Source organism: Orycteropus afer, unplaced genomic scaffold (genome assembly GCF_000298275.1).
Source record: "Orycteropus afer afer isolate SDZICR_OR568_19922 unplaced genomic scaffold, OryAfe1.0 scaffold00074, whole genome shotgun sequence".
In the NCBI taxonomy this organism is placed as follows: domain Eukaryota; kingdom Metazoa; phylum Chordata; class Mammalia; order Tubulidentata; family Orycteropodidae; genus Orycteropus; species Orycteropus afer.
The window spans coordinates 6,860,178-6,887,350 of record NW_006921661.1 but is presented as its reverse complement, the minus strand read 5'-3'; the positions used below and the strand labels follow the sequence as shown (position 1 = coordinate 6,887,350).

General features: G+C 37.1%; 1 protein-coding gene across 1 annotated transcript in view; it reads left to right on the top strand.

Moving 5' to 3' along the window:
- POLD3 (DNA polymerase delta 3, accessory subunit) overlaps positions 1-27,173 on the top strand; it is a 46,737-nt gene that overhangs the window by 9,764 nt on the left and 9,800 nt on the right. Inside the window, exons 2-9 of the mRNA XM_007940943.1 lie at positions 260-362; positions 5,865-5,904; positions 7,133-7,265; positions 13,512-13,767; positions 14,143-14,151; positions 15,319-15,391; positions 21,020-21,185; positions 24,633-24,739. Coding sequence (XP_007939134.1) covers positions 261-362; positions 5,865-5,904; positions 7,133-7,265; positions 13,512-13,767; positions 14,143-14,151; positions 15,319-15,391; positions 21,020-21,185; positions 24,633-24,739 — 886 coding nt within the window. The 5' untranslated portion in view covers position 260. The remainder of the gene's footprint in view (positions 1-259; positions 363-5,864; positions 5,905-7,132; positions 7,266-13,511; positions 13,768-14,142; positions 14,152-15,318; positions 15,392-21,019; positions 21,186-24,632; positions 24,740-27,173) is intronic.

Genomic DNA, 27,173 nt, shown 5'->3' with positions numbered 1-27,173 from the left:
GGGAGGAAGTGGGAGGGGAGCTGTTGCATCGTGGTTAATTGTGGTCAATGTCGTGAGATAAAGTGTATGTGAATTGCTGTATAGAAAGTGAATTTGCTCTGTAAATTATCACCCAAATCACAATTTAAAAAAAAAAACTGTTGTTTAGAAAATTTGGTGGACTATTAAATTTAATGTAACTTTTAAATTAGGTATTTAGAGTTGAGGAGGTTAAAACTCTTACTAAGGACTTATTTATGCCTTCTTTTGTTTGGAACAGGATGTTGTATGATTATGTTGAAAGGAAGCGAAAAGAAAATTCAGGAGCCCAACTACACGTTACCTATTTGGTGTCCGGCAGTCTCATTCAGAATGGATATTCTGTAAGTTCGTAGAATCTTAAAATGAGCTTAAATGTGTTTGAGCTATAAACTGTTATATGACATTATCACATAAAGAAAAAGAAAAGATTCAGAATTCTGGAAGTTTAAAAAAGTCACTCCAAGGTGATGATTATTTTGAGTTTTACACTAAATCTGAAACTCCTCGAAGTTTGGGTAGTATCTCTGCTGTAATGTGGAGACTGTATCCTTATTATGTAATTTTTGTAGGCAACAAGACATTAAGAGACTAACTCTGTTATTTCCTATCCTTCTTTATTCCTCTTGAAGGTGTATTAGAGACAAGATAATTCATTGCCAGCCTTTTCAAATTCAAGCCACAAACTCAGGTGTTCAAAAAATTTTATTTTATTTTTTTAACTGAACTTGATTTTAATTTTGAGCATGCATTGTGGTAGGCTTATGTCAGAGTGGCTGAAGGGTAGAGGAAGTTTTCAGGATAATGGGCTAATGTGCAGAGACATGGGCTGGGAATATTTTTATCCTCAATCATCTTCTGTGTTAAATTCTGTTTGGTATCTGGTCATCCGTTATCCTGGGACACTGCTGTGATTTTGTCATCCTAACCACAAAGCTTTTCAGGCTTGCTGACTCTCCTTAGCTACTTTCATGGTACTCGCAGGGGTACAGGGTTCATTCTACATCTCCCATGCTTTCTATACCAGTCTGAGTCCTGGAAATTGATCATTGCTCCTCTCTGGCTTCCTCCCAAAAGTAAGGTATACCTCCTCAGTTCTCATTTTCCCAAACCTCCTATTTGAAGGTTCTTTTGCTCCCAAATGAATTTTCACCAGTCCTATAGGAATTGGCCCAAGTATCAGGGCCTCTTTTCAGAAATCCACTAGTATGTAAGTTTTTTCTTCCCTTTTGACATTCCCTCAGACTCATAGACTCAGAATCTTGATTTACCAAAAATGCTGACTTAATCTGTGTTTTTGTAATAGAGTCCAGGGCACTTAAGATTTAAAACCAGAATGTCAGTTTGGTAATTTTAAATTGCTACTTTCAATTTGTATTTTTCCTTAAACCTTTACCTGCCCTCCAAGAAAGTCCTTTGCAGAAGTCATCAGGAGGCAGTCCAAATCATGCTTTGCAATTCCTAATAAAAGTTGAGTGTATGTGGTATGCATGCATATGTATTTTTTTATTTTTTAAGTATTTTTATTGAGGCAGAATTTCCACATAGTAAAAGGCACACATCTTAAGTTTATACCTGATGAAATTTTGTATATGTATACACATTCATGTAACCACCATCCAAATCAAGATATAGAACATTTTCATTTCTCCAGAAAGTGCCCTGTTCTGTCCCAGCAAAGATTTCCCACCCACCAAGGTAATCATCATGCTGAACTTCATATACAGTTATACAGTATATACTCTTATATTTGCCTTCTTTAGTTCAACATAATGTTTTTGAGAGTCATTTTGAATTCTTTAAAGAGAAAATAATTTATTTAATTCTGGTGAAAATTTCTTAAGTTTTGTTACATTTCTTCTTTTTTTAACTTTTGTTATTTATATGTTCAAATATCTATAAAGATAGAGAGCACAGTATGATGTACCCCGTGCATCAATCACTGGCTTTTCCACTCATCAACAAGTGACCAGTCTGGTTTCATCTATACCACCTTCACTTTCCCCCTCCCAACCACAGGTTTATTTTGAAGCAGACCCCAACATAATAGCATTTTGTCAATGAATTCTCAGGTCAGTAACTCTAAAAGTTAGGGACTCTTTTAAAAACAGAATCAAAATGCTATTATCCACTTGAAAAGGATAACAATAATTAATTAAAATTTTTAGATCTAGTCAGTTTTCAGACTTAGATTATTTGGTAACCTTTTTTTTATTGTTGATTTATTCAAATCCAGATCTAAACTGGGCTACACATTGCATTTGCTCTGTCTCTTGAGTCTGTTGATATATCAGTTCTTCTGATCATAGTCCTTTTTTTTTTTTTTTTTTCCTTTCTCCTTGCAATCTATTTATTGAGGAAGCCAGGTCATTTGTCCTATAGAATTTCCAATATCCTAGATATTGCTAATTGCATCCTCGTGGTGTTCTTTAACACGTTCCTCTGTTTTCTTTTCTTGTAAACTAGTTGTTAAAGCTAGAGCTTGATCAGATCAGGTTTGGTTGGGGTGAGGAGAATGAATGCTTTGTGCATCCTGCAGCTTCCCATCTGGAGGTACCTGTTGGGTTGGTTCTCTTTTTATATTAGGGGTTATCATCCTGGCCCATCCATTTTGAACTTCCCCTCAGCTTTTCTTCTAATGCTTTTAGCTGACATTGACTTTCATTGTCTAGGTCGTTATTTCAAGGAGCCCTAGTCAAGTACTCAACTGTGAACTAAAAGGTCAGAAGTTTGTATCCACCAGCTGCCCTGGAAAGATTTAAACCTTGTGGGGCAGTTCTGCTCTGTCCTAAAGGGTCACTGTGAGTCAGAATTGACTCAATGGCAGTAGATTTTGGGTAGATCATTATATCATTAGGGATTATAAAATGGTAATGTTCTATTTCTGTCATTCCATCTACATTTATTAGCTGGAATTTTTTGTCTAAGAGGAACTTTATCTTATCAACTAGCCATATTTTCCCTTTCACCTAACCACTAAAAAGCTCAGGGTGTTTACAAGGCTCTGGATTTGTGGATGCAGAACTTAACTGCTGTGCCCACCTTAATAGGAACCCACTGAATCAGAGCTCCACTTCCTGCATTGTTTTAGCACCAGCAAGCCAGTGTTTCCACTCTGTTGTTTTTATGAATTTTCAGTATCCCCTGAGGTAGCACCTCCAGGCACACTGTCTGGGCTATCCAGGTTTTTTCCTGCGGTACCAATTATTTTGTTGTTGAGGCTCTTATTACAAAGTTGCCTAGGTTTTCAGTGATTAGTCCGTAACACTCTTTTCTCCATAAACTCTGTAATTATGCAGTTTTGCAGAATGTGACATTTTTTGGAATGCCTTTTTTTTTTTTTTTAAGTGAAAACATACCAATATCTGCAATTCAAATTTATGATTACAGGCATTTTACTTAACTTACTTGACTTTATAGTGAGCTCTCTTATGTTGTGAATCTTGGTGGTTCCTGATGACATTAATGTAAATATTTATTTGCTTTAGCAAAGCAATATCAATATTATTGCTAACAATATTACTGAAAACAGTTTAAGATTTCTTTGCAGGTCTTTTTTTTAATCTGTAGAATCTGCCCTCCTAAAGATGTGCAGTCAAATTACTATGGTTTAGAGTTACTCAAAGTAATTCCCCTCTATTGTTAAGTCAAGGAGTTCTGGTGGTACATTGGTTAAGGCATTCAGTTGCTAACCATAGGGTCCGGGGTTCAAACCCACCAGCCGCTCTGCAGGAGAAAGACGAAGTTGTCTCCTTCCATAAAGAGTTACAGCCTTGGAAACCCTATGGAGCAGTTTTACTCTGTCCTATAGGGTTGTTGTGAGTCTGAATCGACTCAATGGCAGTGAAAGGTTTTTCTTTTCTTTTTTTTTTTCTTTTTCTTTTATGGTTAAGTTGTGGGGCCTTGGTGGCACAGTGATTAAAACGCTTGGCTGCTAACCGAAAGATTAGTGGTTTCAGCCTACCCAGCAGCTCTGTGGAAGAAAGGCCTGGCAATCTGCTCCTGGAAAGATTCCAACTTAGAAAATGGGGCATTTCTGCCCTGTCACATGAGGCCATTGTGAGTTGAGAATCAGTTCAGTGGCACCTAACAACAACATGGTTAAGTCAACTGAATATTTAGTTAAATTCAGTTTTTTTTACTTTGCTTTTAGATTTTAGGTTCTCTCTTATCCCTTACAGGTAAACATTTTTGTTGGTTTTGCCTTCTTTTTTCATTGTTTTTGTTGTGTGCGTGTGTGTGTGTGTGTGTGTTTATTTATTTTAGTAATTTTTAAAATATTTTTGGTGCAGATATATACAGCAAAACGCATTCCCATTCAACAGTTTCTGGAAACAGTGATCAGTGGCATTGGTTACATTCTTTGCATTGTGTCAGCATTCTCATTATTTCTGTTATGGTTTCACTCTCATTGACTTAAACTCGCTGTCCCCCAACCTTCTTGCCTATGTGTTGTATATGTTTTTAATATTAGCAAATATATATGCATAGTATGCCCCTTTCTTAGGTTAAAATTTAATATTATAAGCCCTATTTTGCACTTTTCTATTATTTTTAGTATTTAACTTAAAGTAGATCCTGAGGATCACTCCATAGCAATTGTAGAAATATTCCTTATTCCTTATTATAGCCACATAGTGCCACATTGATGGATATATCTTAGTTTATTCACCAGCCTCTTACTGATAAACATTTGAATTACTTAAAATCTTTGTTTATCACAAATAGTGCTGCAATAAATTGCTCTATGTATGAGGGGTTTTTTTTTTTATGTTTTTGCCAGTGTGTTTTAGGGTTATGTTCCTAGGAGTAGGGTTGCTGGATCAAAAGGTATATGTGATTTTGTTGAGTATTGCAAATACCTCTCTACTTTTCATTCCTACTAACAGTATATGAGAGTGCCTATTTCCACACAGCACATGTTGTCAACTTTTTTTGTCTGTCTCATAGATAAGAAATGATAACTGAGTCTGTGCATCTTATTTTGAGTGGGATTGATACCTTTTCATGTTTCAAGGCTTTTGCATTTCTTTCTCTGGACCACCTGATCATATCTCTTACTCATTTTCCAAAAAGGTTATTAGTCTTTATTTTCTCTGTTTTCAGAAACTGTATATTAACCCTCTGTGATTGAGGTTGCAGATATTTTTCCCACTTTGTCATTTGTCTTTGTGCTTTGTTAGTTTGTATTTGAGTCATCTAAAAGTTGTTTATTTTTTAAAACTGTGATTTTGGTGAAGGTTTACAGAACAAATCAGTTTGCATGCAACAATTCATACACATTTTGTTTGTTAGTTTTTATAAGGTCAAATTTGTCATTGTTTTCCATTATTATCTCTGGAGTTTGAATTACAGTTTGAAGTTTTCTTTACTCTCATGTTACATCAGATTATAGAGGAATTCATCCATGTTTTCTTCTAGTATCTGTGTAGTTTTTTTCTTCTACATTTAAATCTCTGCTCCATGTAGAATTTACTCTGGTCTGGTGTGAAGGATTGATTCAATTTTATCTTGTTCCATATGACTATACAATAACTCTCATTATAACACTTATTAAAATGTACTCTTTTCCCCACACTGGTTTGAGATGCTGTATGCTTTTTCATTGTAGTATTAATACCTACATTCTATAACCCTCCTTTACTTGATTGAGAAATTTTAAAGTAGGCAAGTTAAAAATGAATCTGACTTTATTAAACTGTAGCATATATTACATGTATTTTAAGGGATACCTGGTGTTTTCCTAATTTAATCTCCAAGTACAATTGAATTATTAGCAAGGAAAACTTTAAAATTGTGTGTTCTGCTTTAAGCATTGATGAAATAAAACTGTTATTTCCTTACAGTGCCACAAGGTTGCAGTAGTGAGAGAAGATAAGTTGGAAGGTAAAGAATTTTATTGATTTAGCAAGTTTTTCCTCTTATGCCACCAATGTAAATAAAAAATCTGGTCCTAACATCTGCATTTAATATCTTTAACTATTAAACTGAAGAGCCCTATCTTCCTTTTATTAGTAGTTTCTGATAAAATATGATATATGCTTCATTTCTCATTCTGTTAAGGGCTAATAGCAACTGACTTTTATAAAGCACTTTAATCACAGGATTTAGAAACTTTTGACAGACATTCAAAATACTATCACGAAAGCCATTTGGAATACTTCATCAGCCCTAAAAAGATAGCAGCCTCTAGATAGTTTGCTGTGGTCCCTAACACCTTTTTTTAGGAAAAAATAATACTTTTCTAGAAATCAGAAGGACTTAATTTAATTTCTAAATTAAAAATTTCCACCCATTTCAAGACTATTAATACTACTGTTCTATTATTTCAAAGCCCAATTCAAAGGAATATTTATAACAGCTGAGGTATTGGTGATCTTGGACCTATGTTTTAAGACAAAACCTGGACTATTAGACTTTGTATATAAAGGACCTTGCCAGTGGGGGTCATTTCTTACCAAATTTAACTTTGAGGGATTCAGTGTGGTGATGTTCACTTTTTCTGAATTCCCACAGTGGTAGGCAAAGCAAGGTTTATTTATTCAGCAGAAACATAGTGAACATCTACTGTGTGCCAAGCTCTATGTGAGGCACTGGAGGTGCTCAGCACATTAGGCATAGTCCCTCCCCTCACAGAACCTCAAATTTGTCCCTTGTGATACTCTTTTATGTGTTTCCTCTGCAGATTTATCTATTTGATAGTGTTTTTGTTAAAGAGTTGCTTTCGCTAAACTAAACAAGTGAGTCTTCTCAGATAGAGATTACTTATTCCTCTTTAGTATATGCTAGAGTGTGAGGTTCTTCCCTGACTGAGAAAAAGGACATCGTGGTCATCATCAGTCATTAATTAATATTTACTGAGTGTCCACTGGATGAGTGATACCATAATAGTTGTTGTACTTATAACTGAATCACTACCACCTACCTTGTCCTAATGTTTCTGTTGCAGACAGATGAGTTGATGTTATACTATATATGTGGCTCTTTGGCTGTTTAGAGCTTTTTGAACCACCACAAGCTGCAAATGGTTTTAATGCAGAAGGGTTTCTTGTTAAAGTCCCTACATGCTGTGAAGTTTGTGTATTAACAGACCGCTTTTCCTGTTGACTTGTAGCAGTGAAGTCCAAGCTAGCTGTGACTGCCAGCATCCATGTGTACAGCATCCAGAAAGCCATGCTAAAGGACAGTGGGCCTCTGTTCAATACCGACTATGACATCCTTAAAAGCAACTTGCAGAACTGCAGCAAGTGAGCTCATTAAATGTTCCTTGTGGGCTTCTTTACTAATTGATTTTGTAAGATGTTTACACAGTGGCTGCCTCTTAAGAGTGAATGCCAAGTCTAGTAAAACCCCATTTATCTTATAGTAAGACACATGCCTGGCTTTATTAGTACATCATAAGGTGAAAAATAGCAGCCACAACCCATATTGAAAACCCCAGTGGACTCCCTATAAATTTATTTCTCGTATTTTTATACTGTCACTGCCACCAGAAATGTGTGTGATGCCCCTCATTACTCTCTTTCCCCTCTCTGCTTGTCTGAATCCTACCCATTCTTCAACAACTATTCCTAATTTGATATTCCTCTAACTTCTATCCAAAAGTAACTTTTTCTTGAACTTCGATAGCCAGGATTAGATCTTGTTCACCTTTTTATCTTTCACAGCACAAGGAGGTACTGGACTGCACATGTATTTTAGAATTACATTGTCATCAGCTTGAGTTTTGACTTTTCTGCTTAATAGCTCAGTAACTTTAGACACATTATACTCTTTGAGCTTCAGTTTCTTCATCTTTAAATTAGATATAGGATGCCTACTTCTTGGGGTTGTATTGAGGGTTTAAGTCAGTTCTACAAGCATATATTGCGCACTTACTACTTGATAGGGAGCTCTTGTGGTGTGGTAGTTAAAGCATTTTGGCTGCTCACCCTATAGCAGATGACAGTTCGAGTCTACCAACTGCTCCTTGGGAGAAATATAAAGTCTGCTGCATCGTTAAAGGTTTACAGCCTTGGAAACCCTATGGGGCAGTTCTACCTGGGCCTACAGGATTGCTGTGAGAATCAACTGGATGGCAGTGAGTTTGATTTGGTTTGGGGACTGCTTGATGAAATATTAAGCAAGAGACCTTGAATTCATTCACCAAATATCTGATGAGAACCTATGACATGCCTCACACTAGAGTGATTATGGCACAGTACCTGGTTATGGAATTTGTGGTCTGATGGGAGATAGGCAGTTATAATACAATGTGACAGTACTATAATAGGAGTATGGGAAGGTGTTGGAAGGCCATTTAACCAGTTTTGTGGGTGTGAGGAGGCAGAACAGAGAAGGCTTCTTAGAGGGTATGACATCTAAATTGAGGCCTAAAGACCCAGTGGAAGTATCCAGACAAAGCAGAAACGGGAGAGTAAGGACAGAGCTAAGAAAGAAAATATGGTGCTTGTGAGAAACTGCAGAACTTTCCTATGGCTAAGCTTAGAAGGAAAGGTAGCAAATAATTAGATATAAGACTGAAAAGGCAAGCAGGAGTCAGATCATTCTATGCTTTGATTACTAGGGTAAGTAGTCTAGACTTTATTCTGAGGGCAGTGAGGAGCCACTGAAGATTTTTAAGCAGATGGAATGAAATGATCAGAATTGCATTTCAGAAAGATCACTTGTTCCAGTGTTGAAGATGAATCCATTTCCTGATCATACATTTGATCTTTTTAGAAGTAGAGCAGGCTTTGGGAGATAGGGAAAATTCATGAATTGGGTTTTGGATTTAATGAGTGTGAGAAGCCTCTGGGAATCCAAGTGGAACTGTCCATTGAGTTAAATAAATGAGTCTAGAGCTTAAGGAGAGACACTTACAGTGAAGATATTTTCGAATCAGAGCAAATAGGTAAGTAGTTACGGCCACATCGATAGATATAGTCATGCAAGGAGAATGTATAGAATGAAAGAAGGGCAGAAAGTAAAACTTTAGGCTACAGTTACTAGCTGTGCACCCTTTGGATAAATTATTTAACCTCTGCCCTTCAGTTTCCTCATCAGTATAATGGGGCTGACAATTGTACCAACCCCATAGGGTTATAGAGGATTGAATGAATTAATGTATGTAAAACGTCAGAATAGTGCTTGGTATGCAGTGAATGCTGTTTAAATGATAGCTATTTTTCAGGAACAGGCAGAAAAAGAGGGGCCCAAGAGGGAGCAGCCTGAGATCAAAGGAAAATCATGAGCGTTTATGATGTTTCAGTAGCTAAGAGAAGAGTTTAGAGAAGAAGGGGTGACCCAATAATGTCAGATGATGCTGAAAAACCAAGTAAGATAGGGATTGAAAAGTGTCCATTGGATTTACTGATGGCCTTGGTAAGAGCATTTTCAGTGGAGTGACCAGATTTTGGTCTACTGAGTGGCTAGGACATGAAGAGAGAGCGCAGATAAGGAAACTTTCTAGGAAGTTTGACTATAAAATTAAGGAAAAGTAGATGGTAGCTAAAGAAGTACTTGGGGTTGAGGAAGGATATATACCTTTTTAAAGTTGAAAGTGAGTTGAACTTGTGTTGTTAGCAAAGAGCCAAAGGAGAGGAAAATGTTGAAGATATGGGAGGAGATGGAATCTCTGCTAGAGCTAGGTCCTTTAGGAGAACTAGATATAGAATTACATGTTTCTGTAAGTTCCATGAGAATAGGGATTGTGTCTCTTGATTACCACTGTATAACCAAAATGGTGCCTGGTGCAGGAGCACATTCAGTAAGTGAATGAATGAATTAATGATAGGTGTTAGTTTTTTTTTCCCCCTTTAGCTCAAAACCTTGAGTGTAATAGGCATACAAGTATTTATTAAATAAGTAAATGTAATCATATAGCTTAAGAGTAGTAAAATTAACACCCTGAAAATTTTATGTAAAATACATTATTTCAAATATAATCTGTTTTAAAACCTAGTTGTGGCATGTCAAACTCTAAAAATCTGTTCCTGTGTTGTATCTAGCAAGTAAGCAAACAAGACTCAAAGTGACTCAAAAAGTTCAAAATGAAATTTGCACAAGGACCACTAAAATAAACATAGCAAGCAGAAATGTGGTAATAGGAAGCACTTTAATGAAGCTTTACTTAAATACTTAACGTGTCCCTGGTAGAAATGTGAAGAATTTATCTCCAAGAAGTCAGTATGTGCTCCTGATAATTATGGGCCAACTGAGAGCTGACTCATTGTTTCGTGTGTTTTAAGAAGTGCTGTGACAGGAAGAAATGAAATTTTAGCATTGAGCAGAGATTATTCTTTCTTCGGACATGTTCCCAGCCTAACTTGGTTTCTTCTTCATTGCCAATTCCTGGTCCTGACCCTACAGTGTGGAATGCAGACCAAATGGAGAAAGTCTTTGTCTCAGGGCCAACTTTAAATGTTGACAATGAAATAAAACATTGCTATTTTCTTTGTACATAGAAGCACTGTGAGGCCAGAGAGAAAGAGTGGTAGGTGAAAGTAAATGGCTTCCGTCTGTTCCTAACTCTGATGCACAAAGTATTTGTGTTAACATAGGTCTTTATGATGTGGGGCATAAGTCAGTGGAAGCTTTTTAGAGCTGTAGACTCTAGCTGCCCAGTCTTCACATTGAAAGAGTTATCAAGGATTTTTGTTTTCTTAGGCCTGGTATTCTAGCAGTTAATCTTGAAATTGTGTCTGGTTGATCTCTAAGATAATTGCTGTCACCACGTAGTTTAACTTCCCCTATGTTCCATTCCAAGTTGAGTTGATGAAGGGAAAGAAGCCTCACTTGTAGTGACCTAAATAGTCCATCTTCAACATGCATTTCTTGACACTTACAATGTACCTGGTCTTGTGCTGACTGCCTGAAATACAAAAGACAAATAAGACACTTCCTTACCTTCAAAGAGCTCTCATTTACCCCAAGGAGCAAAAGATTGTGGCAAATAAAGTGTTCTTTATTAGGGAAATTTGGGGAGCTTTGCTTTGGGTACAACCTATTGAAAAGGCTGAACCAGTTATCCATTCCCAGTGTGGGATGTTACATCATAGAGTTGTATGAAACAGGGACATCTGCAGTGATTAGGGAAGATGAAGAGATGAGTATTTCCTCTAATGTGCTATACAAACTGTTACATCACATTTCTTCACTGCTTTGGTATTATTAGGAAGTATTAACAAATGGCTATAAAGGACCACAGGTTATAGGAGCCAGTGGCCCTGTTCCCAGCCTCTCCATGTTCTAAAGCATGACTCGTTCTGACCCAGGAGAGTTGTTAGGAAATTTGTTAATACTTAAAGCTCTTGACCTTGATTCAGTATTTATCGTGTATGTATCCCTCACAGGTCGAAGTTTTGTTTTAAGAAAACACGGATGACTATTTGATTTCCCAAACATGATAAAATTAATCTTTTTTTTTTTTTTTTTCTGGTGTGTTCTTACTCTGTTATGAACTAGCATGCTTTTTTTCAAAAAAAGCAAGTATATTCATTATGATGTGACAGAAGATGGCTAGTTTCAATTCTAGCTCTATTCCTAACTAGCTGTGTAAAAACCAGTTGCCTTTTAGTTGGTTCTGGCTCATGTTGACCCCCATGTATGTCAAGAGTGGAGCTTTGTGCTCCATAGAGTTTTCAGTGGCAGATTTTTTAGAAGTAGATCTGTAGCCCTTTCTTATGAGGCTCCTCTGGGTAGATTCGAACTGCCAGTTTCTTGGTTAGCAGCTGGATGTGTTAACTGTTGGTACCACTCAGGGACTCCAGCTAGCTGTATAACCTAGTATAAATTACTCTCTGCAAAATACCTATTTCTTTCTCTAAATGAGAGGTGGGTTTGTCTTTTTTTTTTTTTTTTTTTGTGATTTGGGTGAAAGTTGACAAAGAAAATTGGTTTTCCATTCAATAATTCATACATGTTTTGTTTTGTGCTATTCATTGCAATCCCCACAGTGTAACAGCACTCTTCCCACTTCCTCCCTGTGTTTCCTGTTTCCCTGCATCCTTCTTTCCTATCCTTTCCTGCCTTCTTAGCTTTATCCATGGGGAAATGCTACCCTTTTGATCTTGTATGGTTGATTATGTTAATCAGTGCGTACGTTCCCGGTATTATTGCTCACCTCAGAGGCCTGTCTATCTTTTGGCTGAAAGTTGAGCCACAGAGGTTGAGTTCACTTCCCAGCTTGAAGGGTGTCTAAGGACCATACCGTCAGAGGTCCCTGGTCTTTTTACTTATTTATTTTTTACTTTTATTGTGAAAACATACACAACAAGACATTCACCACATAACAACTTCCACATTTAAAGCTCAGGGACATTGATGACATTTTTCGTGTTGTACTACCGTTACTGATACCCTTTTCCAAAATACTCTGCAAAGCCTGGTCTTTTTTATGATTTTGAGTTTTCTTCCACATTTTTCTCCCACTCTATTTGGGACCTCCTATTATGATCCCTTTCAGAGTGGTTAGCAGTGGTAGCCAGGCACCACCTACTTATTTTGGTTTCAGGGTCACAGAGGCTGGGGTTCATGTCGTCCATTAGTCCTTAGGACTCATTATTTCCTGTGTCTTTGATTTTCTTCACTCTTCTTTGCTCTGGATGGGGAGAGCCCAATAGTTGCACCTTAGATGGCTGCTCATAAGCTTTTAAGATCCCATTTACTACCAGAGTAGGATGTATAAGATTATTTTTGTGGACTATGTTATGACGGTTGACTTCTGTGTTCCCTGAGACTAAAGGTTCTGAGTCCCAGACCCAGCAACCTCAATACCCTCAAGGTATTTGGTTATGACAAAGAAGTTCTCATAACTTTGTCCTGTATGCTCTACTATATCCATGGATATATTTGCAGCACGTATAAATGCTTAGGTAGAGATGTCCTCTGTGAAACCCACATATATTCATGGGTATAGTCCCATTCAACTTCCCACTCCTGTTTATCTTGAATATCTGTATATCCACTTGTAGATTATTAGTAGTATTATTGCTGGATTGTGTACGTGATAATACTGACCTTTGTTGCCTTTACCTCTTGTGCTCCTCCCTGTGTCATCCATTACCTTGATCACATTGTGCTGAACTCTCCTTATATATATTGCCATCACTAACTAGAGGGTACAAAAAAAACCAAACCAAACTCACTGCCATCGAGTCTATCTGACTCATAGCGACCCCTCCTTGGGTTTCTGAGGCAGTATCACTACAGAGGTAGATTGCCCAGTCTTCCTTCCGAGAAGTGGCTAGGGTTTGAACCGCCAGCCTTCTGGTTAGCAGTCAAATGCCTTAGGCACTGCGCCACCAGAGCTCTGGTGGTGTCCTAACTAGAGGTTAGACACGTATTAAATGAGAGGTTGTTTTTTTTAAAAAAACAAAATGCTTTCTTAAATCCATTCTAATACTAAACTTCTCTAATTTTATAGTATTAGGGTTGGGAAGTATTTTGGGGAAGAAGTAAAGGTTTGAAAATAAGGTTTTAGTTTGACATTAATGTAACATTTCTGTTGCCAGGTTTAGTGCCATACAGTGTGCAGCTGCAGTCTTTAGGGAGCCCACTGAATTCTCATCTTCTGAAAAGCTTGAGCAGTCAAATCTTCAGGTATCAAGTGAGACAGAAGCCAGTAATGGGTTGACCACCAATGGTCATGGCCCACCTGCCTCCAAACAGGTCTCCCAGCAGCCCAGAGGAATTATGGGAATGTTGGCTGCCAAAGCTGCTTCTAAAACTCAAGATACTAACAAGGAAAGCAAAACAGAGGCTAAAGAGGTAAGAAATACAAGTTTTTTAAAGATAGGGTTTTATAGCTCACAATGGGTAACTAGAAAAGCATTCATATTTCCAGTGGTAGTGTTTTAATTATATTGGATTCTTATATTTAGTTCTCAATATTTCAACTTTAGTTTAAATCCTTTGAGACTTATTATCCTCATCGTAATAGTCCTTTTTTCTCACCAAGTCTCAGATTCTCCTTCTATAAAATAGTAACACCTGCCCTGTCCATGTCATGAAATTGTTATGAGTTCCAGTTGAAATGATGCCTGTGAGAACACCTTGAAAAATGTAAAGCACAAAGAATTGTATAGAAGCATTATGCCACTGTGGGAACATCTTAGTACTCTAGACTTGGCCATTTTTGCCTAGCTTTCTAATGTATCTAACATTCTTACTGTTTAATGCATTTTTTCTTCTTCAGTCTTTCTTTTTTTAACTTTTTTTTAGTTCAGTCATCTGAACTAAATAAAGCACATTGACTTAAGAAAAGTATCATTAAGGTAACTATTAAAAACAACCCAGTAAAGTATAATTATTATACTTTTATTACCATCCCTGTCATTACAAAGCTTCTACTTTGGGAAAGGAGAGGAAAGGTGTAGATAAAAGGTAACATTTATTGAATTTTTCCTGTGTGCCAATAGTTTTGATCTTTGTTTAAATTTTTCTTCCCTGTTTTGTGAAAGAAAAAAAAAAAAACACCAAACTCAGTGCTATTGAGTTGCTTCAACTCATAGCAACCCCTCCTTGGGTTTCCGAGGCAATATCACTACAGAGGTAGATTGCCCATTCTTCCTTCCGAGGAGTGGCTGGTGGGCTTGAACCGCTAGCTTTCTGGTTAGCAGTCAAATGCCTTAGGCACTACGCCACCAGAAATATTATTATCCCCATTTTATGTATGAGGAAACCGAAACCTAGGCTTAAATAATTTGCTTGGAGATTATATGGCTTTCAAGTGATAGAACCAGGATTCAAATCCCCTTCTGATGATTACAAATGTTATGTTTCGGGATTATTTTTTTCTTCCTGTTATATACCATGGTCCCTCTGATCTGTTTTAATTCTGTCAAAATTGTTTTTAAATATGCTCAATGTAAGATTTGAAACATTTGTGGATTATAATTTTATAAAATCTCTGTGAAACTAAACTTTAGAGATTAACATCAGATGATGTCTGGTCTGGGTTATTGATTTAGATTTGTTCTTATATCTAAGACCTGCACATTTTGGTATGATTACATAGGCGCTCTGGTAGCGTAGTGCCTAAGGCATTTGACTGTTAACCAGAAGGCTGCCAGTTCAAACCCACCAGCCACTCCTTGGAAGGAAAGTTGGGCAATCTACTTCTGTAGTAATACCGCCTCGGAAACCCAAGTAGGGGTCACTATGAGTCGGGTCTGACTCGACGGCACATAACAACAACATAGAAGCTATACCATCTTAACAGTGTGTGCTATGATATTGAAGAGATTGTGTGAGACTGTGTCACTTCAAGAGCAGCCTAAATGCTAGGAAAAAATCACGTGTTTTTTTCTTTTCTTTTAGGCATCTTCAGCAGGCAGCAAGGCACCAGGGAAAGGGAATGTGATGAGCAATTTTTTTGGAAAAGCTGCTATGAGTATGTTTTTACCTTCCTTTGATGAAATGAATAAGTGAATGTTAGTGTAATAACACATCATCCTTGAAGCGAAAGCCACCTTGTCTAGTTGCTGCTCACCTAGGTAGACTAACATGTATTATTCTTGCATCCTAATATAAATTTCCAGCATAATGACCAGTATTATTGATGAACATAACCCAACTGGAACAGCGACTTTACTGGGTGAGCTGGGTTCAGTTCAGTTCTCTCAGAAGGTAGTTTACCCTTCCTACTTTACCTTCCTGCCCAGGAGAGAAAGTTTAGATGTTTGCTTTATAGGGTGATTAAAGTAACAGCCTGCCTGGTGATGCATTGTCCTTTTGAGGTTAGTATCATGGCTATTGGGGTCAGTTTTCCTGGTATAACCTTTTATTTCTCAAAGGGTTGTAGGACTAAATCTTTTGGCTTTCTTTAGTTGTTTTTACAGATTACTCATAGTAATGGATTAGATCTCAATGTGAATTAGAAGGGTCCAGGTAGGGATGAACATTTTAAAATAATAACTTTTTGAGAAAGAGAAATCTCTTTTATTTAAAAAAAAATTTTCATAAGGAAAGAACCAGTAACATCCTTATACAGTAAAACCTGTGAGAGCTCAAACTTGACAAGACTGCCTTATTTTTCTGGGTCTCACAACTTTTCTTCCTCTGACAGGGTACATACATCTCACCACTTTTGTATCCTTTGTTTTAGTGGAAAATACTTGAGTTTTCCTTCTCTGACAGTTTTCTGCTTTACACAGGTTCTGAGTTTTGCAGACCTTACTGTATTTCTTGTATCAAGTACACATCCCATGAGAGTATGAGGCAGAGAATATCAGGAAGAATTCAAGAGCCAAAGGATAATTATGGCACACTTTCTTGGAGCATTAGTTTTCAAGATTTTATGGGAAAGCATTTTGTTACATGCCTATGCAAGCAAAATTAGTCAAAATTCTGCTTTTTCATGATGGTCAGATTGGTGTTGGAGAAGGGGGTTGGAATGATAGTTTTTTTATTTTCCATAAAAACTATGAGAGAAGAACATTTTTGTGTTCTGAAGTATATGGAAAAGTTGATACTTTCAGGTTATTGGGGAGCACAGTTGTGTGATCACAGTCACGGGGCGCAAGAAGAGCTTTCTACTGTGAAAACAGATTGTGTTAATGTCTCTGGCCTGCATGGCTGGTACTAGTCCACTATACCCAGTCAGATTGTGTGGTTTCCTGGCAGCCTTGATGACCGTATGTTTAGTTGTTTTATTTTGTTTATGAGAGTTTATATCCTTACAAAACAGTGATTTTTTTAAAAAAGTATTTTTAATATACATGAGATATCAATGTTTACTCACTGGAAAAGGAGAAATTCAAATCATATAGAAATATACACTTATTTATTCATATATTTATTCTACAAATATTTTTGAGTGCCTACTGTGTACTTAAAAAAAAAAAAACTGCCATTGAGTTGGATCCAACTCATAACAACCTCTCCTTGGGTTTCTGAGGCAATGTCACTACAGAAGTAGATTGCCCAACCTTCCTTCCGAGGAGTGGCTGGTGGGTTTGAACTGCCAGCCTCCTGGTTAGCAGTTAGGTACTATGCCAGCTGTGTGCTTAGGCACTGCTAGTACAATGGAGAGTAAGACAAACAAGGCCTCTGCCCTCGTGGCCCTTATATTTTACTGGAAGAAAATACAAACAGATACAGGGGAAAAAAATAAATGATCATAATTGTTAGGCAGAAAGCCAACAGTGTTATGATAAAATGTAATAGAAGGATGAGGAAAACCTACATACAATAAGGTAATAAAAAGAATGACTGCGCAGTTCATTTATTTAACAGATATTTTTTCAAGGCTGAATATTTAGAGTAATGTTTTTATTGACACATGATAAGATCATTACAATGAAATTAAAGCTTAAGAGTTGGGTGAGTAGAGTTGATTGTGGGGATTTGAACCATTTAATACTTAACACTGGACAGTAACAAGTTTTAGTAAAAATACGGAGAAATTGGAACCTTCATACCTTGCTGACAGCAATGTAAAATGGTGTACCCTCTTTGGAAACAATGTGGCAGTTCCTCAAAAGAATTAAACATAATGACTCCAAAAATTCTACTTCTCAGTATATACCCAAGAGAAGTCAAAAGGTCCACATAAAAACTTGTACACAAATGTTCATAGCAGCATTATTCTTAATAACCAAAATACAGAATCAACCCAGATGTCCATTACTTGATGAATGGGTAAACAAAATATAGTATATCCGTATAATGGAATATTTATTATTGAGCTATAAAGAAATCAAGTCCTAGTGCACGTTACATGATTGAACTGTGAAAACATTATGCTAAGTGAAAGAAACCAGACACAAAAGAGCACATATGATTCCGTTTATAGGAAAGGTTCCGAATAGGTAAATCTGTAGAGAAAGTAGATAGTGGTTGCCTGGAATGGAAGTAGGGTGAGTTGGAAGTGACTGCTAAGGGGTACAAGGTTTCTTTTTGGAGTGATAAAAATGTTGTAAAATTAGATAGTGGTGATGGTTGCACCACTTCGTAAATATACTAAAAACAACTGAATTGTACACTTTAAAAGGGTGAATTTTATGGTCTGTGAATTATAGCTCAATAAAAATAACTTAATGCTTTATATGTAATAAAAATTGCAGCATCAGTAAGAAAATTAAAAAGTCATCGTCAATTACATTTTTTTTGCTTGAAGAAGTTTCCTATTTTCTTGACTATTAAAAGGAGATACTTTTTAATGAGTTATATAGAAGTGACTTGATCCTTCAGAAAACAAGAAAATATGACTAAATTTTCCTTAATAGTTTTCTGAAAATGTTTCATGGAACTATCATATTTTTGGCAAATGCTAATATAACGCACATAGCACACGTAGGAAACTAATGTGCAAGGGGGTTGCCAAAAAAAAAACAACTTAGAACATGCATGTTATTTGCATAAAAATACAGTACCTCTAGGTTATTGGTGCCATTGAGTTGATTTTGACTCATAATGACCCCATTTGACAGAGAAGAACTACCTCATAGGGTTTTCTAGGCTGTCGTTTTTATAGGAGTGCAATGCCAGGTCTTTCACCCATGGAGCCACTGGGTGAGTTCGAACCAACCAGCCTTTTGGTTAGCAGCCTAGTGCTTCACCTTTTGTGTCCAGGCTCCTTAGCAAAAGCCCTTTGCCATCAAGTCTATTCCAACTCATAGTGACCCTACAGAACAGAGTAGAATTGTCCCATAGGGTTTCCTAGACTATAATTTTCACAGAAGTAGACTGCCACATCTTTCTCCCTTGGAGCAGCAGGTGGGTTTGAACCACCAGCCTTTTGGTTAGCAGCCAGGTGTTTAACCACTTTGCCACTAGGGCTCCATAGGGCTACTTAGAGTTCCTACAATACTGTAAAACAAAGAAAGAAGAAACTCTGGAATTGAATCTAATGGTTTATCAGTGGTGTTTTAGCTCAGATCAATTTTCTGAAATTGATAGGCTCAGTGCAGTAACCTCTCTTTCCTTAACCCATAAGGTAGGTAGGATATTTTTAGTTTTTTTCTCCTAACAATATTTAAACAAGTGCCATTAAAACTATATAAATTATAACAAAATGAAAAATTGACATAAATCTTAAAGATAGAAGTGAGACTTCAAGAACTGTTTTAAGTTGTCTACCTAAGGCTATGTTCTTATGTCCCCTGGAAATACATGTTTACTCCTGTATGATCTGGGATATTTTAGTAGACAAATTTGAGAAGCACTGAAACTTGAGAACAACATACTGAATATAGGTTGTTAGTATACCACCAGGAGACCAACCCAAGAGAGTACCATCACTGGGTTGGTTGATTCCACCATTCAATTTCCCATTGAAGTTAGTCTTCAAAAAATAAATATAACAAGGTTTCATGTTACACTTTTATTAATCAGTACCCTTTTAAATTTTTATAAATTATTTAAATTATTATTCTCAGCTGTGTATAGCCAAAACTAAGATATCAATACTTTGTTTAAAACCACTGTAGATGGTTTATTTATTTGTGTATTTCTCTGTACATAAATTATATTTCAATAAAATGTGTTTTTTTTTAATATAATTACTATCTGTAATATAACAAAATGTTGAAACTGAACTGCCTTAGAGATCATTTACTTCCATTATTCTATCCAAGAAACATTTGTAGAATTTATTTTACAGAAAAATGCTATGAGAGGTGCCAGGCTACCAAGATGAGTAGCTTGTGGCTACTCTCACCAAGGACCTTACAATCCAGTTAAGAAGGATGAGCAGAAAGCAAAACAAAAATATAAGAAGGGTCTATAATAGTATGATGTTGGTGTTAAGGGAACATACAGGGGAGAGTAACACTTTAGCTAATTTAATTTCAATAGTCAGGTTCCTCCTGCGCACTTAAGGGCTTACTTACAGGATAAAACAGCCCCTTCAAAAAAACCCACTGTAGATGGTTTAAGGTATTTTACAGTGTGTAGCCAAAACTACCTATTGAGGTGACGCATGCTGTTTACAGCTTTTACATTTTTGTGACTTCTTGTAAAAAGCTGTCACTAAGTACCTTATAAGGAGCTCTGGTAGCATAGTGGCTAAAGCACTTGATTGATAACCAGAAGGCTGGTGGTTCAAACCCACCAGCCACTCCTCGGAAGGAAGGTTGGGCAATCCCACTTCCGTAGTGATACTGCCTCGGAAACCCAAGGAGGGGTCGCTATGAGTCGGGGCCGACTCGACGGCACATAACAACAACAACAATAAGTACCTTATAAAGGTAGATCAGATTGTATGCTTTTATTGTTTCTCAAATGGCTTAAGCCCATCTTGCTTGCATTTCTTAGTCCTCTACTCTTCATAGTAGTAATTTGTGTGTTTTTCACTTCAACATAGAAAAAGGGGTAAAGACTTTGAGGAGTTAGACTGGCTTAGGTTCAAATCCTGGCTTTTACCTCTTTTGTCACTGTTATTTTGGGTAAGTCACTTAACCTCACATACTCATCTCTTTTAAAATCCTTATAATAATCTTGTAAATATTATCCCAGTTTTAAAAGGAAGACTGACTTTCAGTAAACTAATTTGCCCAGAGTGAAGCAGGGCATGAGCCAAACTTTTATTAGAAAAACCTTTCAATTATATCATTAAGGTAATAATGAGATAATAAGAGTATTCAGGCATAGAAAGTTAGAAAGTAGTATAGAGAATAAGGCCCTGATGCAGATTCTCTTGTCACCATTTGTAAGTTGTATATTCTTAGAAAAAATCTGTTAGTCCTTGTGACCCTTAGTTTCCTCATTTGAAAATTGAGAAGGATGATATTTCATAAAGTTGTGTTTTTTTCTAAGCCCTTCTTTTACTATCATTTGCCTGGAGACTATGATATAATGAGGGATTAACAGAAAGCAGAAATGAAAACAGTTATAGCTAGAGTAGTCGTTGGAAAGGAGAAATGTTTTCTGAATAGACTGTGAGCTCCATTAGGACAGGGACTGTTTATTTTTAATCCCTTTAGTTCCTAACAGATTATAGCTCCTAACATAGTCAAAAGAATGATGGTATAATATTGCATAATGGGGTTATATATTGTCTGCTATGCTTTACTTGCAGATAAACTTAAAGTCAATTTGGATTCAGAACAAGCAGTGAAAGAAGAAAAAATAGTGGAGCAACCTCCAGTGCCTGTCACTGAACCAAAACTGGCAGCTCCTACAGGCCTTAAAAAATCCAACAAAAAAGCAGAGCCTGTTAAGATGCAGCAGAAGGAAAAAAAAAGGTAGGAAAATTCTGCGGCTTGCGGGGGAAGAGTGTCTCTGCTAGGAGTGAGAAGGTTTGTCTGGACGTATTGACAGCAAGCAGTTTTTGGTTTGAGTACTACTAAATCCTACTTAATGCCTGAAAGATATAATTATACAACCAAAATGATGAGAGGAGCTCCATAGCCTATCTTGAAGTAGGACTATGGAATCAGTTTGGAACTTGGGGACCAAAGTCAGTTTGATTTTTTTTTTTTTTTAGTTTTTTTTTCCCACCCCGTCGATCTAAATTGTCTTTTCTTCCTTACTTCATTTTAAATTTGTGACATGGCATAAGTGGGCCTAATTATGTGTATGTGTCTATTTTTCACTTCAAATTGCCATGAGGGGTTACTGTTTCCAGTCAAATTTCAGAGAAAAAGTTGTTTGTTTTCTTTTTATATCAATGAGTTTATTTTTCAAGTGGTAAAATGTAATTAGAAAAGAAAATACAAAGTACACAAGCTGTTAAAAACAGATCCAGGAATTTGAGACACTACCTCATAGTTGGTAGGAATTAGTCTGTTGAAAGAAATTCTAAAGGACACTGTCAGCACTGATAGGAGCAGAAAGACTTAATCTTTGGGGCAGAGTTAAGGCTAATCTACAGAACACATCAACCAAATGCTGAAGTTCCAGATAGTTAGGGCACTGTCCAGTGGGCCTCACCGAGAAAGTTGTGCTGTGGATGGATGAGTGTTCCCAGCCACGGATATACCACTCATGCTGATGGTTGTTGCCAGCAGTGCATTTAGTGCTTCACTCTGAAGTACCATGTTAACTTTAGGTTTTTAACAAATACCTTTTAGCAGATTGAGAAAATTTGTTTCTATTTATAGTTTTTTATTTGAGAGTTTCTATCGTGAATGAGTGTTCAATTTTGACAAATGCTTTTTTTGCATCTGCTCAGATGATCATCAGGTGTTTCTGTTAATGCAGTGAATTATATTGATTCATTTTCAGTTATTAAACATGCATTCTTGGGATAAACCCCACTTGGTCATATTTTTTTTATATTACTGGATTTTATATGTTAATATTTTATTAAAGATTTTTTGCCTCTGTGCTTATAAGGGTTATTGGTCAATAATTTTCTGGTAGTGTCTTTGTTAGGTTTTAATAATCAAGGTTATGCTAGCCTCATAAAACTAGTTGAGAACAGTTGTAGCCTCTATTTTCTGAAAGAGTTTGTGTAAGAAATTGTTCTGGTAGCATAGTGCCTAAGGCACTTGACTGCTAACCAGAGGGCTGGCGGTTCAAACCCACCAGCCACTCCTCGGAAAGAAGGTTGGGCAATCTACTTCCATAGTGATACTGCCTCAGAAACCCAAGAAGGGGTTGCTATGAGACGGGGCTGACTCAACGGCACATAACAACAACAACAATACAACATGATAGGATTCACTCATGAATCTGGGCGTAGGATTTTCTTTATAGAAAACTTTTTTAATTGTGTGTTCAGTTTCTTTAATAAAGAGCTATTTAGATTTTCTACCTCTTCTTGAATCAGTTTTGCTATGTTGTGGGTTTTTTTGTTTTGTTTTGTTTTGTTTTTAATTGTGATTTGGGTGAAAATTTACAGAGCAAATTCACTTTCCATACAGCAGTTCACACACACATTGTCTCATGACATTGACTACAATTTACTCCAATGCAACAGCTCCCCTCCCACTTCCTCCCGATAGTTACCTCTTCCCTGTGTCCATCCCTCCATGTACTCCTGCCCCCTGAACTGTCTCCCTGTGCATAAACAGCCCTTCTTTCTCCCATGATTGTTCTCTCCAAGGAGTGTATCTACCTCAGGTACATGTTCAACTCATATGCCTGTCTTTTGTTTGGCTGGAAGCCACAGGTGTGGGTTCAATTCCAGACCTGAAGGGCAGCTAGGGGCCATAAGTCCCAGTGGTTCCACCAGGCTCTATCAGACCAACAAACCTGGTCTTTCTCCCCCCCCCCCCCAAAAAATGATTTTATGTTTTGTTCCACGTTGTTCTCCCACTCTATCCAGGATCTCTTACATAGATTCCCCCTCTGAGTGGTTGACAGTGGTAGCTGGGCACCATCTAGTTCTTCTGGTCTCATCATCATATAGGCTGAAGATTACATGGTGTACTAGTTTCTTGGACTTACTGTTTCCATGAATCTTTGGTTTTCTTCATTCTTATTTGCTCTGGACGAGGAGAGACCCATCATTGCATCTAGATAGCTGCTTGCAATCTTTTAAGATCCCAGTCACTACTCGCCAAAGTAGGATGTGGAACAGTGTTTTATGTAGTAAGTTATGCCAATTGAGCTTGATATCCACTGTGACTATGGTCCTGAGCCCACAGGTCCAACTACTTATTCCCTCTGCATAGCTGGCTGTGGCCAAGAAGTGACTACAACCTTGTCCCTTGTCAGCTCTACTATATACCTGCGAATTCTTATAGAACATAGCAATACACTTATAGAAACATTATCAGCCAACCCTATACATGGTCTTGGGTACACTGACCCCTACATAGACATTCCTAATAGTTCAGGCTGTCCACTCATCTATCCATCCGTATATCCATGTTTACCTTTACTGACAACACAGTAGTGTATGTGCAAAAGAGTTCATCTTTGTTGTCTGTACCTCCCATGTATCTCTCTTTGTCTTCTTCTTTCTCAGTACCACCATGTTGATCAACTAAGTTGTGTTTTTAAAGGAATTGGTCCATTTCATACAAATTGTCAAATTTATTAGCATATGTTTGTAATATAGCCTTATTCTTTGAATGATTGTGGGCTATGTAGTTATTGCTTCAGATTCTTTGATTCTTTTATTCCTGATGTTGGTAATTTGTATTTTCATTCTTTTTTTTTTTTTTTTTAAGTCAGTCTTATTTTAAAAACTTTCAGCTTTGTTAATTTTCTCTATTCTGTTTCATTGATTTCTGCTCTTTATTATTTCCTACTTTGCCTAGCTTAAGGTAGAAAAATTTTGGTGTTTGAAGTTACATAAGAAATAAAGTGCTTGAAGACAAAGACTGTGTTTTGTACAGATTTGTTTCTCTGATACTTGGTAGGTTCTTCATAAATTATTTGTTGATTGAATGAGTAGTGTGAAGAATTCAGAGAGACTAGCTAGATATATCAAGATGGAGTCTAGGCTTTTTATTGTTAATAGAATCCTCTTAAAATCTTACGAGTAGTTGGACCTGTGGGCTCAGGACCATAGTCACATGTCTGCCTTTGCTCGTATTGTTCTATCTCTTTCAAAATTTTCTCTCCTTTCTACCTAATAAACTCCTACTTAACTTTTAAAGTTTTCAAGTAACTATAATGTCTCAATGCATTTTATTTGTCCATTTAAGTTCCTCATACTGTAGTATACCCATTGTGGCGTATGAATACTTACATTTCTGTTCTATGTAAATGCTCAATTTATTCCTGGGTGGCAACAGGGGGAAGCGAATGGAGATACCTGATGATGAGACAAAAGAAACTGAAAACATGAAGAAAAAGAGGAGACGAATCAAGCCTCCTGAGTCTGATAGCAGTGAAGATGAAGGTGAGCATTGCTATTAAATTTTGGCTGTGGGATTAATTTCTTTGTATGATGCTCAAGGAACCAAAAAGTAATTTATTGTAGGTCACAGTGAGAGCAGTAATCAACCCTAGCATTGAGAGATGGCCTCTATTTCTGTTTGACCAGAACCATGATCTTTTGATAATTTGCCAAATTAACACAAAGACAAAGAGAAAAAGGATTCAGTATTATCTAAGACCTTTTCTTAGAAAGGGAACCCTGGTGGTAGAGTGGTTAAAGCACTCAGCTGCAAACCAAAAAGTTGACAGTTTGAACCCACCAGCTACTCCATGGGAGAAGGATGTGGCAGTCTGCTTCCGAAAGATTTATAGCCTTGGAAACCCTATAGAACTGTCGTTCCACTCTGTCCTATATAGTCACTATGAGCTGGAATCAATTCAAATCCTGTGGGTTTGGGTTTGGTTTTTCTTAAGAAAAAAATGGAGCTTTTTTTTTTTTTTTTTTGCTACTTTCATGTGGATTTTTTAAGAAGAGTAATATTGTAGGCATCAAGAGATCAAGAGTGTTGGTGGTATTCTGCATCACATAAGTAAAACCATGATAAAACTGGAAGAATCCATAGTGTCATTGCTGAAAGGAAATGACATTGTAGACCCTTCCACTTCTAGGCTGTGGGGACTGCTGTAAGATACCAAACAGAATAAGGGCAAGATCCGTGCCAGGAATATTAATGTGGTTTTTAAAAGAATATTAAGTACTGTATTCTAATAGCCAAGATCACTTCCCAAATTGTGCAAAGGAAATGTAGGTATAAATAGAGAAGGAAATGCTGAAGAGAAAGACACCTGGGTTAAACTAATATGCCAACCTGAAAAGCCTCTCTGAGAACTAGTGGTAAAAAGCTTGAACTGCTGTAATCAGTTCTCCATGAATTCATGACAGATGGGTGTAAAGAAATTTAAATTAGAGGGGGAAATCTAGTCTACAGGGATTCATTCAGCATCATGTAAAAGTATATTGACAAATGCAAACAAACTGATGCTGAGGGATTAAAAGAAATAATGGATGCAAATAAGGAGGCTGCTGTATGGTTGAAGGACAAACTGAACTGTTATAAGAAGAACTAAAAATGGGAGCAGAGGCTCCCAACAAAAAGGCATTAGCTCAACTGAACTAGTGAGTGAAAAAACAAATTGAAAGGAAGATTTGCAAGTGTATGGGTAAACTAAAACCATCAAGGTACAGTTAAGAGCTGAGGAAACAGAGGCAGCTCCATGCAGATACATGAGCAAATAATTGTTGTGGTTTGGTGCTGTTGAGTCAGTTTTGACTCATAGCCAGCCACCCTTTGTACAACAGAATGAAACACAGATTGGCCCTCATAATTGTTGCCATGTTTGATGAGCCTGTCATCGCAGCCATTATGTCAATCCATCTCATTGAGGGTCTTCCCCATTTTCACTGATGCTTTACTTTACCCAGCATGATATCCTTCTCTAGGAACTGGTACCTTGTAACTAAAATGTGAAAGATGAAGTCTGGCCATTCTTGCTTCTAAGGAGCATTCCAGCTGTACTTCTCTAAGACAGATCTGTTTGTTTTCTAGCAGCCCATGGTACATTCAGTATTCTTTGCCAACACCACAATTCAATTGTGTCGGTTCTACGGTCGTCTTTATTCATTGTCCATCTCTCACATACATTTGAGGCTACTGAAAATACCATGACTGGAGTCAGGCATACTTTAGCCTTCAAAGTAAAAATCTGTTCTCTTTAAACACCTTAAAGAGATCTTTTGTCGCCGATTTACCCAATGCAGTACAGTACATCATTTGATTTCTTGACTGCTGCTTCTATGGGTGTTGATTGCAGATCCAAGTAAAATGCAATCCTTAACAACTTCAGTCTTTTCTCCATCTGTCATGATTTGCTTATTGGTCCAGTTGTGAGGATTTTTTTTTTCTTTATGGTGAGGTGTAATCCATACTGGATTACAGTGATCTTTGATCTTTATCAGTAAGTGCTTCAAGTAAATTTAAGAATATGTGCTAATTGCAATGGTCTTTCATATATTAGTCAGGAAAAGAACTTGGGGAAAATTCTGGAAAGTCTTTGAAGCCATCAGTCTAATGCACATTAAAAAGGTAAACCAGATACTCGAGTATTAGTGAAGGAGGCAACTCTAAGTCAGAAGGAATTACTGTGGTTGATTGAGCCCTCATTACATACTCTGAAATAAATTCTCCTTAGTTCTGACCCTTAGCCCACAAAAAGGAATACCCATGGGTTATTTAATTTGGAAAGGAGTGAGAAGAAATGTGATGTTGTTGTTGTTGTTATGTGCCATCGAGTCAGCCCTGACTCATAGCGACCCCTCCTTGGGTTTCCGAGGCAGTATTACTACGGAAGTAGGATTGCCCAACCTTCCTTCCAAGGAGTGGCTGGTGGGTTTGAAC